Source organism: Mytilus galloprovincialis, chromosome 1, assembly GCF_965363235.1.
Source record: "Mytilus galloprovincialis chromosome 1, xbMytGall1.hap1.1, whole genome shotgun sequence".
In the NCBI taxonomy this organism is placed as follows: domain Eukaryota; kingdom Metazoa; phylum Mollusca; class Bivalvia; order Mytilida; family Mytilidae; genus Mytilus; species Mytilus galloprovincialis.
Genome location: NC_134838.1, coordinates 119,438,428 through 119,453,354, shown reverse-complemented (window position 1 = coordinate 119,453,354; position 14,927 = coordinate 119,438,428). Strand labels below are relative to the sequence as shown.

The 14,927-nt window shown below is 31.1% G+C and overlaps 2 protein-coding genes across 3 annotated transcripts in view; one reads left to right on the top strand and one right to left on the bottom strand.

Moving 5' to 3' along the window:
• Nucleotides 1–146: 146 nt before the first annotated feature.
• LOC143054785 (uncharacterized) lies at nucleotides 147–5,624 on the top strand. 2 transcript variants are annotated; one of them, XM_076227839.1, is made up of 4 exons: nucleotides 147–270; nucleotides 2,340–2,452; nucleotides 3,641–3,700; nucleotides 4,306–5,624. In XM_076227839.1, exons 2-4 carry the CDS (start codon nucleotides 2,358–2,360, stop codon nucleotides 4,994–4,996), a joined length of 846 nt encoding a protein of 281 aa, XP_076083954.1. In that variant the 5' UTR covers nucleotides 147–270; nucleotides 2,340–2,357; the 3' UTR covers nucleotides 4,997–5,624. The 2 variants fall into 2 exon arrangements, with proteins under 2 accessions (XP_076083954.1, XP_076083963.1); XM_076227848.1 differs by having other exon boundaries at nucleotides 164–201.
• An 8,286-nt stretch (nucleotides 5,625–13,910) lies between these two features.
• LOC143054757 (HBS1-like protein) overlaps nucleotides 13,911–14,927 on the bottom strand; it is a 35,101-nt gene continuing 34,084 nt past the window's right edge. Inside the window, exon 17 of the mRNA XM_076227809.1 lies at nucleotides 13,911–13,980. Within this exon, the coding sequence (XP_076083924.1) occupies nucleotides 13,930–13,980 (51 nt within the window). The 3' untranslated portion in view covers nucleotides 13,911–13,929. The remainder of the gene's footprint in view (nucleotides 13,981–14,927) is intronic.

The following is a 14,927-nucleotide window of genomic DNA, read 5'->3' as shown; positions in this document are numbered from 1 at the left end:
TTTGATGTAGATTAAATATTAAAATAATTTAGAATTTTATAAAAATCCATAAACATTAAAAAAAAATTATTTGATAAAGTTTATTCTCAAATATCAAATGCATTATATTTTTCCATTGACTTTAGAATTTGTTTACAAACATGCTTATGACGTAAACATTTGGAGCAATATGGCGACGACGGAAATTTCCTTATCATGTTTGTAGGTTGAGACGGAAATAATGTAAAATTACCAGTGGAAGTAATTCTAAACTAAATCGCGTTGGGTTGGGTAAGCTTATTTGAAACTTTTTACAACATTCTAAGAAACGAGTATGGCGCCACGATTGATAAATTTGATCACTTATGGGGTTCTAAAAATTGTAAACAAACCAAAGGCAAAGTCAAATGTGAATCACGTTATGTGATGAAATTGTCATAGAAATAATTAATGAATCATTGTACCTTCATACCCGTGTGCCTAAATTTGAAACAATTAACAAGCTTTTAATTTAACAGTGCAGATGACAGTTTATTTTAGTGAATTCCCTGTAAGTGTAAGAAAAACGAAATAATTTTTATGGAAATTATACTGTCTTTTAAAATATTCTAGTCAAATCGGCACCAGTTATATGGGGTGGTAAAGGGGTTATCTACAGGACGAATCACGGTACAAATTCTTGCCAAATGACATTAACAGTAATTTTTGATACATGACGATAAAATGAACACTTTCTTTTAGACGATAAGAAAATTGACTGATTTTGACGAAACACATTAAATTTTCCCCAAAAATGACAGTTATGATAATTATTTGAGACCTCTGACGAATAACAATAAGGATAGTTTGACGAATCACGGTAAAACTTTAACCAATAGGGCTCTTCACGGTTAGTTCGGCCATATTGGATAGGGGGCAGATTTTTTGGAAGGAGGTGGAAATGGTATGAAAGCGTGGGAAATCCTATGTGTGTTTCCAAGCAACAGCTCTGTTTTAATGATGTTTTCCCGTATTTTTCACACCATTTTTACCTCTATTATGAAAATCTGCCCCCTATCCAATATGGCCGAACTAACCGTGAAGAGCCCTATTTGATGCTAACAGTAGCTGAAAATTAACATTTGAACTTTGATGCCTGACGGTAAAAGGCATTACTACCCTCTTAAATTGGCATAAATGAAATCGTTTCAGCATCCACATATTTTTTTTTCAATTATAAGCAAACTTATATGTATTCTAACTGTGGAAATTAAATATGATGATTTTTAACAATGTAAAATTTCTAATTAAAAATTGAAAGATCATTTAATCATATCTATTACATGTATATCAAATATCATCAGATGCTGAATTGACTTCAAATAGGCGATGATTTGAATAGTTGCCAATTTGACCACATGCCTATTTGACCAAGTCCTGATTTGACTTGCACCCAACTTTTTGGTTGATGGTCAAAGATACATGTACTTCACATGTATGTACCTTTTATTATGCACAACTTATTGTATCTAATTTTAAACTAAATGAAAACCAACTTAATTTAACTTTATCAGCACAACTAATAACTTATAGATTGAACCTGGCAAGTTTGTCTTAAAAATTTCAAACCAATCTTTTTATGCCATTTAACACCAAAAAAAATAAACATTTTCTTGTTATATTTCACCATCACAATAGAAAGGGTTTGAATTCATCATGGTTATAGAGCAAAAGAAATGAGTTTGCAAATGTTTTAATGTGACATCAATCTTGGCAAGAAACCCCTAAACTCAAAATTGGAATACTCATTTTCCATAGATGTCTTCTTTCACCCTTGTTATGATATAAAATAATAGGAAATAATTATAAGAAGGACCACTTACTAAGATTGCTAGTCCAGAATTTCTAGTCTCTGATGATAAGGTAACAAGATATACATGTACACTTGTGTATTGCAACCTGGTTAGAATAAATATTGGAATCAAATGATGGTTTACTTTGTTTTTATAATTTAGAATAACTGATATGTCATGTATGTGTATAATTGTAGTATTTAAATCATTTTAAGATGTTTTAGATGCTGGACTTCCTTAAGCTTCAGTTCTGTTATCTTTGTAACATCCATGCTTAACAAGCTAAAGTGTATCTGAGAAGATAAAAACTTATTAAAAATAGAAAGACAGTTAACTAACACTCCTTATTATTGTTATTATAAACAGCTGTACTTAAAAAAGGCAAGAATGAAGATTATAGAGAAAAGAAAATCATGTATTATGTGAGAAGGAGCAAATGACGACCAAATATTTACTGTCTTGCATGTATATGGAAAATATTTTTGTGTTGTTGTATTTGTCAATAATTTTTTGATAAATTTTTTTCAGGGCCTTGATTTTTAGGACATGGGTGGTGAAAAACAATCCCTTGAAAAAAGCAACAGTAGTTTACGTTTGAATTCAGCATTTAAACGTTTAAAAGTGGATCCTCAAATGAAAAGGTACTTAATAAAACACAGACTGAAACTTTCTAAATACTATGAAAACAAATAGTATTTCATTGATTAATGATTTGTTAATGCTGCTGACAGTCTGCTGTTAAACAATGGATAAACATTGCAAGATTAATATTGTGATTTTAGGAAATTCAAAAACAAATAATGCTTTCAAAATTTAAAAAAGCAAATGCTGTAGACTATACACATGTATATACATTTGTACTGAGGAAAAGTAATAGAAAGATTCATAGATTTTCAAGCCAGGGTTGATATATTTGATGAACAGATTACAACAAGTTCTTTTTATACTTGCCCTAGTAGTAGTACATGTATTCTATACTCTGTCAATTTATATAATATAACATTACCAATAAGTCATAACTCTGGAGGATATATTTAGCACTATAGGACTCACTTGAAACACACTAAAAAAAAAAAAAAAAGAAACACACTTTTAATAGCCGAAATTTGATTTTAAAATCACAAAAGAATGCAGATAATTACCCTTGTTGGGAAGTAAACAGGTATAAATTGGAGTTTTACTTCCCACAAGGGAATGAGTTTTTTGAAAGGGCTACATTGTATATTTCTCTGATAACTGGCATCAAAAGTTTTGAAGAGAAAATGTGAAACACTTTTTATACCAAGATTTTCGTGTCCTATGAAATGTGGTATACATGATATACACAATGTATCAACATATTAGTACAATTTTATAGGCATATTTGCATGAACTTGGAAGATTGACAATGAAAATAAGTCACAATAAAATGTATGCTTGCGGTATAAAAAAAGAAGATGTATTATTGACAATGAGACAACTCTCCACAAGAGACCAAAATGAAACAGAAATTAACAACTATAGGTCACAGTACAGCCTTTAACAATAAGCAAAGCTCATACCGCATAGTCAGCTATAAAAGGCCCCGAAATGACAATGTAAAACAATCAAACGAGAAAACTAAAGTCCTTATTTATGTACAAATGAGCAAAAAACAAATACATTGTATGTAACACATAAACAACCACTGAATAACAGGCTCCTGACTTGGGACAGGCACATATATACAGAATGTGGCGGGGTTAAATATGTTTGCAGGATCCCAACCCTCCCCTAACATCAAAAAGTTAAACATTGGCATCTTGGCTGCTTTTATAAAGTTATGCTTACTATAAATCTTTTATTTTCAGGGAAGACATGGCAGCAAAAAAAGAGGAGGCATTTCAGTCAGTAGCTGAATTATGGAGAACGTAAGGATATAATACCTGCCATGGGAAAACTTTTATTCAACTTTTATTCTTTGATTCTAATTTTTATAGGGGGGATGGGGGTGGTAGTAGGGACTTGTTATTGCAGATTTCTCTTTTGTCATAAACATATATATCTTGGATGTTTCTAAGCACCATTCTTCATTTGTTCATTGGCCTATAAGGACTATTGTGAGCGTTTGCCTATTACTTGGCATTGTCTTTGTCTGTAGACTTTTACATAAATCTTCTTCTATGAAAATAACCATACTTACCCAGAAACATCATTTGGGTATCTAATTTATTAAACGTGTTTAATGACCCTGTCTGCCAACCAAAATTTCTGATTTGGCTAAAAATAAAAGGTAGGGGTAAATGCAAAGTTTTGACTATAGTCTAGAAAACAGCAGTAGACGGGGAAAATTTGTCATGGCCAAAAATGTTCAGAATGTTGAGATGTACCAACTGTCTGTTTACATAAAATCTGTCAAGAGTTAATGATGAATTTTTCCAATTTTTTCGTTGCTTCTTTTAGCAGAAGTCATTGATGTGTCAGATTTGCTTTTTGTTTTACAAAATATTTATATACCTTTTCTTATATATTGCAGTGATAAAGAAAATAGGAAGACCGATAAAGGGAAAATAATGAAACATAAAAAGTCATCAAGAACAGAACCATATCCCCAGGATATTACTCTTCCTATGCAGAGATTAACATTATCTGCTAAATGTAAGAAACACCAGTGTAGTTGTTCAAAAGATAAACCAGAGTCTGTCAATAAATTTAATTATGCAAAAGTAACCAAGTCTCCAAGACAAATTATCAGGGAATCAAAGTTAAAAATACATCATTCAGAGAAAGATCGCAGCCAGGTCATTAGAGCAGCAAGGTTAAAACTTCATAAATTAGATAAAGGAATAGAAACTCCACGATTTTACCAAGATCTCTCAAAGCATACTAAACCATTAGCACAGGCTAGTCCTCATAAGAATGATGCAATATTTGGGTCTATTGCAAGCAAACAGACGGTCAAAGATTTTGCGAGTTTCTCCGCCGCATCTGATGAAGGTTCTTCTAATCAATTAACAGTCAGTCATTATAGTGGGCATAGACAAAACAAGAGTTGTACTTCAAAGTCATCTGTTGCTGAATCCTATTCAAGTGACAGTGACCCAGTCAGTTGTTCTCAGCAGGCTAGACTTGATGATATGAGCGTAAATGAACTGGCAGGTTATTTTGATGACTTTGTTTATATACCTAAAAAGATGTCAACAATGGCTGAAATGATGTATACATGATATCAAGCAATTTGTTTTGCTAAAACAATGTTAACATGGCAACCAATATGTTTACCATAGTATAATTATACAAGATTTTATGTTTGTTTATTCAAGTGTGTTTAAACAGCTGATTTTACTGCCGTTTTATTTTGCATTTTTTGTTCTTTTTCAAAGTAGCATTCAAGAAATGTTTTGTAGTTGTGTCAGTTCATTTTTGAATATATACAGTACTATATCCTTTCATCATTTTTTTATAAAGATTCCTTTAAATGTTCATTTCAGTTGTTAATAATTCTTGCCATAAAAAGTTTTCTTGCAGATTAAAAGAAAAAAAAAATCTGATATTTTAATGTGTTATGCTCTTAAATTATACACTGAATTTTCAATTGCCATTGGGTAATTTTGTCATTTTAGTACATGGTTTATGTCTGTTGTACAACTGCATGTTGTTCATTTGTAAGAATAAGATGATTAATTTTAGGTAATAAACCATGATTCTGCTTCAAATACAGTCCAAGAAATTATAAAGGAGTTCATCTGATTTAGTTTGGCGTAAAAAATAAATTTCTGATTTGTCCATGTTTGTCCCTAGTTAATTCATAATTTTTTTTCAATATAATTGGGTCATGTCATCTGATTTAGTTTGGCGTACAAATTAAAGTTCTGATTTGTCCAGGTTTGTTTCTGGTTTAATACTTCATGAAATGTCTTTCAATTTTAGTTTTTTGTCTTTCTATGTTTAAATAATGGTATAAAGGTATTAAAATACAAATGACTTAATTAATATCTGTTTAAAGCAAAAATTATACTTGTTAATGTGAAAGTTACTGAATCAAAACTTCTCAAATTTGGACTGACTAGTTGGAGCAGTGTGTGTGGTTAATTGCTACACCAATATATTAATTCATTTAACAGACTGATTATTAGTTCACATATATAGGAAACTCTAATTTTCCCCCTTTACATGTGTCTGACAATTTTGTGCACCTAATACATGAATATCTTGTCCTTATGGTATTAAAAAAGAAAGCATTTAGCAACTTTAAAGGATAATCTTTCCAAAATCTGATATACCTATGTTCGTTCAGTCACAGTAAACTAATTATAAGATTTTCATGTACTCAAACATCTCCCTGGGATTGGGCTAAATTATATTTATTCTAAATCAAACTTTTTTGGTGACTTTTAAAATTTAAGAAGAAAAATGTTGGTTTTTTTTTCATAATATTTGGATTATACTTCATTGATTTTGGCTAAAATGTTGATGTAGTTTATATTAGTAGTGCTTGTTTTTTGTTAACCTTTAAACATTGAGGGCAATTTGATGTATCATACACTGTATATATACTATCATAATCATGTTCAAATTCTATTTATTGGAAAATAAAGTTTACAAAAATAAACATTGTTGTACCTATACTAGTGCATGAGATCAAGAGTTCCCTTGTATAAAATGACCACAGCTTTTTACATGTATTACATCAATTTGCTTCTTTTAACTTAATGAAGTAATACCTCAAATTGTTTTATTTACACAATTGTGTGGAAAAATCAATACTTTTATATCTACCATTATAATGGTAATTTTGGTATACACAGTCCTTTACTCTAACCTATTTCAATCTCCACACATATGTTACAGCCGTAGTTTAATAGACAACTTGCATTTCTGTCAAAAACTTTGGTTTTAGTGAACATCATTCATGTATTAAGGGGGTTCGCGGGTCTAAATCATTTATATAGGATTTGTCTATATTTTTCTATAAATAAACTTTATCTTATAGTTAATAGAAAAATAAAATAAAAAAGTGGGGTCACCGTTCATTTGCGCTCACAATCTGCCTTCGAAAGAAGCATACATTTATGTAAAGGTGGGTTTTTTCTGTTGAAGTAATAGGAGAAATAAAGATAATATCGAATTAAAAAAAGAAATTTATAACAGAAATCGCTCAAATTTTACAATAATTTAGTTTAAGTACAGCTTATATGGAAAGTATATTAAAAAACATAGGTCACCGATGAGTTAAAAAAGATATTTCAATTTTAAAGCCAAAAAATGGCATTTTTCCACCAAAGGGAGATAATTTGGAACTTTTTCAATGATCTATACATTTTAAAAGTCATCTGGGGCCAACACGAAGTGGTTGTTTTGAATGATTTTTGTACCATATGATAAAGTAACAATTACAAAAGGTAACAAATTAAATTTGTAGTGAAAATCAAATGTTTAATTTTTTTCTGAAATTTTTATACCCTCGAGCCTCCTTAAGGGGCATCGTCACTTCTGTTCCTATGTTGAGGGAGTGGTTGAAAAATTGTAATGCTAAATTGCACAGATTATTCAGAAAATTAAATAAATTCTTATATTTGATATTCAGCACTGATGTCAGGCAATTGTGATTTAGTAATTACGGAACAAATATCATAACAAACTGATGAACCCAATAATAGATATGCAAGACTTTTACTATCATATTTTCAAATATGGACCCCTTTAAATAAAGTTACTTTTGTAGGGTTCAGAACTGGAAGGGCCAAGTATCACTTTTCGCTTTTAATCAATGTTAAATTTTCAGGGTAAAGTCCCATTTTCTACAACTCAACAACTAAAATCATGAAAATGGGACTTTACCTTCATTAAGTTACAGGAAACAACATGTCTAAATTTGAAAAGATTTCGCCAAATTGTTTTGATGTTTTTGCAGTGACATTGTTTGCATCTGCTTGGCAAAACTTTTAGGAATTTTTGGTCCTCAATGCTCTTCAAGTTCGAATTTTATTTGGCCTTTTAAACATTTTTTGATTCGAGCGTCACTGATGAGTCTTTTGTAGAAGAAACGCACGTCTGGCGTAAATATAAAATTTTAATCCTGGTATCTATGATGAGTTTATTTGCATGCTGTACATCATCAAATTAATAACCGATATTTCCCTTTAGAATTCTGATTAAAAATTGGAGTATTGACAGTTGAATAATAGAATGAGGTTAAGGTCAGATGGACCTGCTACAAAACACATACACCATGCAATGATTCCATACACCATATACAGTTGACCTATTACTTATAGTATATGGGAATTATCCAAGAAATTTTAACATTGGAAATGAGGTCACTGTCAGATTAAACCTGCCAGACAGATATGTACACCTAACAATCATTCCATACACCAAATAAAGTGGCCCTATGGCTTATGGTATTCTTATAGAGCAAACAAACTTGAAAAAATTAATATTTTAAAATGAACACTGACAAAAGGATCCACTAAAACTTAACCTTGATCAGTGATCCATGATGTGAAGTAAACATTAGGTGAACCCTATCTGACAGACATGAAGACTTATCATGGACCCAATTAACCAAATCTAGGTATTCTTTTACTCATTTTATGGGAGTATTTCACACGACAGAAATATTTTTTATCAAGTAGGTAGCTGAACCATGAAAATAAGTTCAAGGACAAAAGGCTGACAGAAGCTTTGTAACATTAGCATCTGCATACAAGGTATGGAGCAGGTATTGTAACTTGTGAAACATAAAGCTTTATACAAATAGCTTATACCATCGTCATGACAACAGATCTGTTACAATTGTCCGTCAAAATCCTATTCCCTTTTCCTCTTTTTGAGATAACAAAATTTCGTACCTACCATGAGCAACACAACGCTGGCCACATGTTGAGCAGAATTTTCTTATCTTCTAAGAGAACCTGAGATCAGTTCCAGTTCTTGATGGTGTTCATGTTACTCAGTCAAGGTTTCTTTTTTTTTTTTCACCACCATTTTTTTGGTTACTTTGATTTATGCATTTTAAGCGTGCCTTTTCTACTCCATTTTTTACACAAATAAAGACAGCTACATGCTATGAATACTTGAAAATCTTGTAAACTAACACATGTATTTTTCACGAATATTTATATTGTATATAAGTTTATATAGACCAAGACATGGCTTTGAATATTTAAGCTCCTAAATAAGCATGCATTTATAACACAAGAATAAAAGCAATATTTAGATTAAAATTTCACCAAAACTTGGTTTCAGATAGAATCTCTTTAATAATTCGCCAAGATCAAATTTATTTGTTCAGTGTATGTTCACTTGTGTTAATGTCTTTTGATTGAGTTAAACCATTTCAATTGATATTTTATAGTGTGTCTTTCTATATTGCAGTGTTTTCCACAGATATTTCATAAAGCATCTTGGTAAACAGGGAAATTTGAAATACACAATCTTGTTTTTAAAATTTATAGCATCACATCCATAGCACAACCTATACAAAATTAATTCAGATAGCATCACATTCAAGAAAAATACCATCACATTACCATAATGCTAAAAGGTCCTGAGGAGAACACAGTATTGTGACGTTACACTATTGTTTCAGGTAAGGGTTAAGGTTGGTACCTATTAAAACGTTTAAACCCACTGCATTTGTTTCAACTTGTCCTATTTAAAGTCAGGAATCTGATGTTCAGTAGCTGTCATTTGTTGATGTGGACCATAAATGTTTGTTTCTCTAATTTTTGTGCTATTTTCACATTTCCTGACCGGTGTGAGAAAAATATTTCTCCTCACTAGTGAAAAATCTGTTCTCGGCAAATAATTGGTCGAAATTTGATTATGACGTCTAAATGTTTTGTTTTCCTCTGAATTTTTCTATTGTGACGTCATGAAAAAAGTCGACCATGCCTGATGACGTCGCATATAAAGAACACAAATTTCTGAAAATCTTTGAAAAAGAAGGATAAAAATCATTAGAGAAACAGATTCCTACACTATAACTCGTGTATTACGATATTTCTCCACTCGACAGTTAAATTTTAGTTATTTAAAGAGCTCGGCAAGCCTCACGCTTTAAATAATAAAATTTAACTGTCTCGAGTGGAGAAATATCGTAATACACTTGTTGCAGTGTAGGAATCTATATTTCTCGCTTTTAAATAGATTAGATCGTTGGTTTTGCCATTTAAATGGTTTTACACTAGTCTTTTTGTGGGGACCTTTATAGCTTCCTGGTTGGTGTGAGGCAAGGCTACGCGAAGAAGACCGTACTTTGACCATAAATGGTTTACTTATACAAATTGTGACTTGGATAAAGAGTTGTCTCATTGGCACTTATGCCATATCTTCTTATATCTATTTATCATGAATATTAGGTATGTCAGAAGTTTAAAATTAACATATTTGCATTAATACTTTTCCAGTGTGAACATGTTAAATAAGTTATCCCCCAATAAATTTTGCTCAAGCACAAAAACTGTGTAATTATTTAATATACACCTATACATAGCATGCATTCATACTGGTATATGTTCATCAAAATATATATTGGATATTGAAAGCAATGTTAAGCTTAAATCTGAGAACAGTCATCACTCGTTTAACTGTTGGTGTAACCGGATAGTGATTTGGTATCAAAAGTCATCATTCACATATTAATAAAATTGAGAATGGAAATGGGGAATGTGCCAAAGAGACAACAACCCGACCATAGAAAAAAACAACAGCAGAAGGTCACCAACAGGTCTTCAATGAAGCGAGAAATTCCCAAGTTTGGTAGATCAAAATTAAGAAGCAATAATCAGCAATTATTTCTATAACCACTCCTTTAAGACCTCTTGAAAATAACAAAATATTTCTCACCTAACATATATCTGAAACACTCGTCATCACATAGAACTAGGATAGAATGCAACCCTTTAATTGTTTACATGGATTTGATTATTACATGTAATAGGTATTCACTTTTATGTAATTTGTATAAATTATGTTCCACAGTTTAAGATATCTTAGGTGTTACAATCCTTTACGATGATGACATAAAACTATCAATGCTAACACTGGCAGAAAGAGATGAATCTCATATGGAACAAAATCTGCTTATCCTTCCAGAGCACCCGAGATCACTCCCGGTTTTTTTGGTGGGGTTTGTGTTGCTGAGTCTTTAGTTTTCTATGTTGTATCTTATGTACCATTATTAGTGGGTTTTACTTTTTCATTTTTAGCCATGGTGTTGTCAGTTTATTTTCGATCTATGAGTTTGAATGTCCCTCTTGTATCTTTCACCCCTCATTTAAAACATATTTACAAGAACATACAAATAATGAAAACCATATGACCTTCATCAACTTTATTAAAACATTGAAAACCATAACAAGGCTGTCGTTTATAACCAAAATAAGACATAATACAACCAGATGCTCTGCAGGGCACAGCTTTATACGACCGCAGTGGTCGAACCCTGAACAGTTGGGGCAAGTATGGACATCATAAAATATTAAAATATAAAATGACATACAGTCATGGTTAAAATTAATATTAATAAACAGTTACTTCTAAAAATAAATTTACAGCTACACATCTCAAGACAATCATCATTTCTTAATACATAATTTTCAAACAGTGTAAGAGAGGTAATCAAGTAATCAAACATAATTCTTTTTTAAGTATTAGTTTATGCTTGTGTTGTAAAATGTTTAAATTTTTCAGATTTCTGTGAAGAGGCTTGAGTGTCCTTTAAGCACCTGCCCTTGGTGACTCCTGCATATGAACAACAGTACTATTTGCTCATATGCATCAGCCACGAGGAAGGACTTAACTCAAAGTTTTTTTGTTTTGTTTTTCTATAATGGATGTGATGCTGTGTCTGGTGCATGGTCAATAATCACTAAACATACAGGTTTTCATGTATTATAAACTCAATTTATATTTCATGTTTTTTGTCAAACATATTTCTATTTTTATTTTTGTTTATTGTCTATTGCAATTGTGTGATAAAAAAAATCAATGTACTGATTATGCCTGTAATGGGTCCACTATTGGAAATAAAATATATCTTACCTTATCTTATCTTATATATAAGTGTTCTTTAAATTTTAATTGGATTACCTCCCCTTCACTGATTTTAAATTTTCTAAATTGTGCTTTAACCAGAAAAACCCTTGTTTTTCCCCTTTTTTGGCCCTAATTGCTTTATGATTTGAACCATACCCGCCCCCCCCCCCCCCCCCCTTTTTAACCATCCCTTTGTAGTATGGAAACTTGTGGTATAATTTCAGAGAGATTTATACACTTAAACACAAGTTATTGACTGAAAACTAAAAAATGCTTATTTTGGCCCCTTTTTTGGCCTCAAATTCCTACACATTTGGGACCATAACCCTCAAAATCAATCCAAAACTTCTACCTGTGGTATTAAACATTGTGGTACAATTTCAGAGCAATTAAAATGCTTATACACAAGTTGATATCCTGAAAGTAAAAAAATGCTTCTTTTGGGGCCCCTTATTCCAAAACGATAGAGACCATCATCCCCAACTTTCCTTTTGAGGTATTGAACCTTTTTATAAAATTTCATAGAGATCCATTAACTTGAACTAAAGTTATTGTCCAGACACCAAATGTGTCTTCAGACGAGGATGACAACGACGCAGACGACGACATCATACCATTATACGAACACAAAAAAATTTTGCGGTCGTATAAAAATGAATTTGTGTATGCATTTTAATTTGTTTCCAAAGTCAAGCTGGATTGGACATCCAAATTTTGAGGGTGTCAAAATCCAAGATTTGCAGATGACTGTGTCTTAAAATTTATTTTAACATCACAAATGCCAATCAACTTGAAATAACTGCCATACATTTTAATGCAGCAGACATTTTTAGATTTTAGTCACAACTATCTGTTTTACAGAAACACAGTTACACTAATTTCTATCCTGAAAACTCTATCTGCAACAGTAAAATCAATGATTTATGTGGGCAAAAATGCAGAACATGTAGTTAAATCTTAATTCTACCATGAAAAAATACAAAATCATATAAATGGACCAACTTCACCACTTATCTTTAAATTGTTTGGCTGTGATAGAAATTAATTTGTGTGGTACTAACACCACATAAAAATACTCTATGAAATGAATGTTTTCCATTGACTACTTTCTATATTAACCAAATACTTGCACCAACACTAAGCAAAAAAATTGTGAGATAAACTTGTATTACATAAAGTAAAACTGAAAATTTATAACATAATTTTTTTTTTTATGATAAATGAAAAACCTAAAAATGTGACTATAATTGGGCTATAAGAGTCAATTTTCACCCACATTAGACAATGTTCATTACATACGCTTTCAAACACCAGGATAGCTAAGGCACAAACAAATAAATATGGTCACAGTCAGATGAACCCTGTCAGACTGACCAAATATAGTTGACCCATTACAAATACCATCTGAGAAACCTGCCTAATTAGAAACCATAATTGTTAATCACATTTCCATGAAATGAGGTCAAGGTCATATAAACCCTTTCTAATTGCCAGGTAGATTTTTAAATGATTTTATATACCAATAGTAAGTCAAATTGCTCATAACCCAAAAGTAAAGTGATACAGTTTTATGCTGTCATTCGATGAGAATCCTTTTGTCTCTAATTCTTTGCAGGAAAGATGGAAGAATTCTGTCAAGTTAAAAATTGTCTGATAGAACTTCTAGCATATAATTCTTAATATCTGGGTACAATTAGATAAAACAAATATGGTAATTTTTCTCTTTCTGTGTGACATCCTTGATTTTATCAAGATAATCATTATTGTTATATAACCTTATATTGAAGATAATTCTGGAAAGACTATATTTAAATTGATTCCGTAATCCACATTAATACACATGTGATACATCAGCTCAAATATAGCAAAACAGACAAAATATTTTTCAAAATATTGCTGACTAAATTTTGTAACAAGAATCACAACAAATTTGATCTTTTGGCCTAATTACAGATTTATCTTTTGTATTAGTTTCTAAGGTTGTTCTTTGGGAAGTGCTTAGGAATTAAATTTTGTATCTGAACATCTATAAATGCTGTTGTCTTTGATCAAAACCAAGGGATTATTCTGTTAAGGGGAGGTAATTACAAGACAACGTAATCAATTGCACTTTATTTTAACCAGAAGATGATACACCTTCGTCAGTCTTTGACTTTGACTTCAGCACCTGTGAAAAAAACATAAAACTGTATAAGTCACATACATACATGATGTATTTTTTTTTGCATAAACATGGCATATAAATGCTAACTTAAGATGATACTATTTATTGAAAGTCTACAGATTTCTGAAAAAGCTGATTAATCTACCATGATGTTTTTGTAAACCTATAAAAGTAACAATTGTTCAAGTAGAAGTGATTGCAAACATAAGCTACTTAATGTCATTTTAGTGATTGCAAACATAAGCTACTTTATGTCATTTTAGTGATTGCAAACATAAGCTACTTTATGTCATTTTAGTGATTGCATACATAAGCTACTTTATGTCATTTTAGTGATTGCAAACATAAGCTACTTTATGTCATTTTAGTGATTGCAAACATAAGCTACTTCATGTCATTTTAGTGATTGCAAACATAAGCTACTTTATGTCATTTTAGTGATTGCAAACATAAGCTACTTTATGTCATTTAAGTGATTGCAAACATAAGCTACTTTGTCATTTTAGTGATTGCAAACATAAGCTACTTTATGTCATTTTAGTGATTGCAAACATAAGCTACTTTATGTCATTTTAGTAATTGCAAACATAAGCTACTTTATGTCATTTTAGTGATTGCAAACATAAGCTACTTTATGTCATTTTAGTGATTGCAAACATAAGCTACTTTATGTCATTTTAGTGATTGCAAACATAAGCTACTTTATGTCATTTTAGTGATTGCAAACATAAGCTAGTTTATGCCATTTTAGTGATTGCAAACATAAGCTAGTTTATGCCATTTTAGTGATTGCAAACATAAGCTACTTTATGTCATTTTTGTGATTGCAAACATAAGCTACTTTATGTCATTTTAGTGATTGCAAACATAAGCTACTTTATGTCATTTTAGTGATTGCAAACATAAGCTACTTTATGTCATTTTAGTGATTGCAAACATAAGCTACTTTA

Coding starts and splice junctions, on each gene's coding strand:
- LOC143054785 (XM_076227839.1), top strand. CDS start 2,358: ATGGGTGGTGAAAAACAATCCCTTGAAAAAAGCAACAGTAGTTTACGT. Junction 2,453..3,640: donor GTGGATCCTCAAATGAAAAG/GTACTTAATAAA, acceptor TTTTATTTTCAG/GGAAGACATGGCAGCAAAAA. Junction 3,701..4,305: donor GTAGCTGAATTATGGAGAAC/GTAAGGATATAA, acceptor TATATATTGCAG/TGATAAAGAAAATAGGAAGA.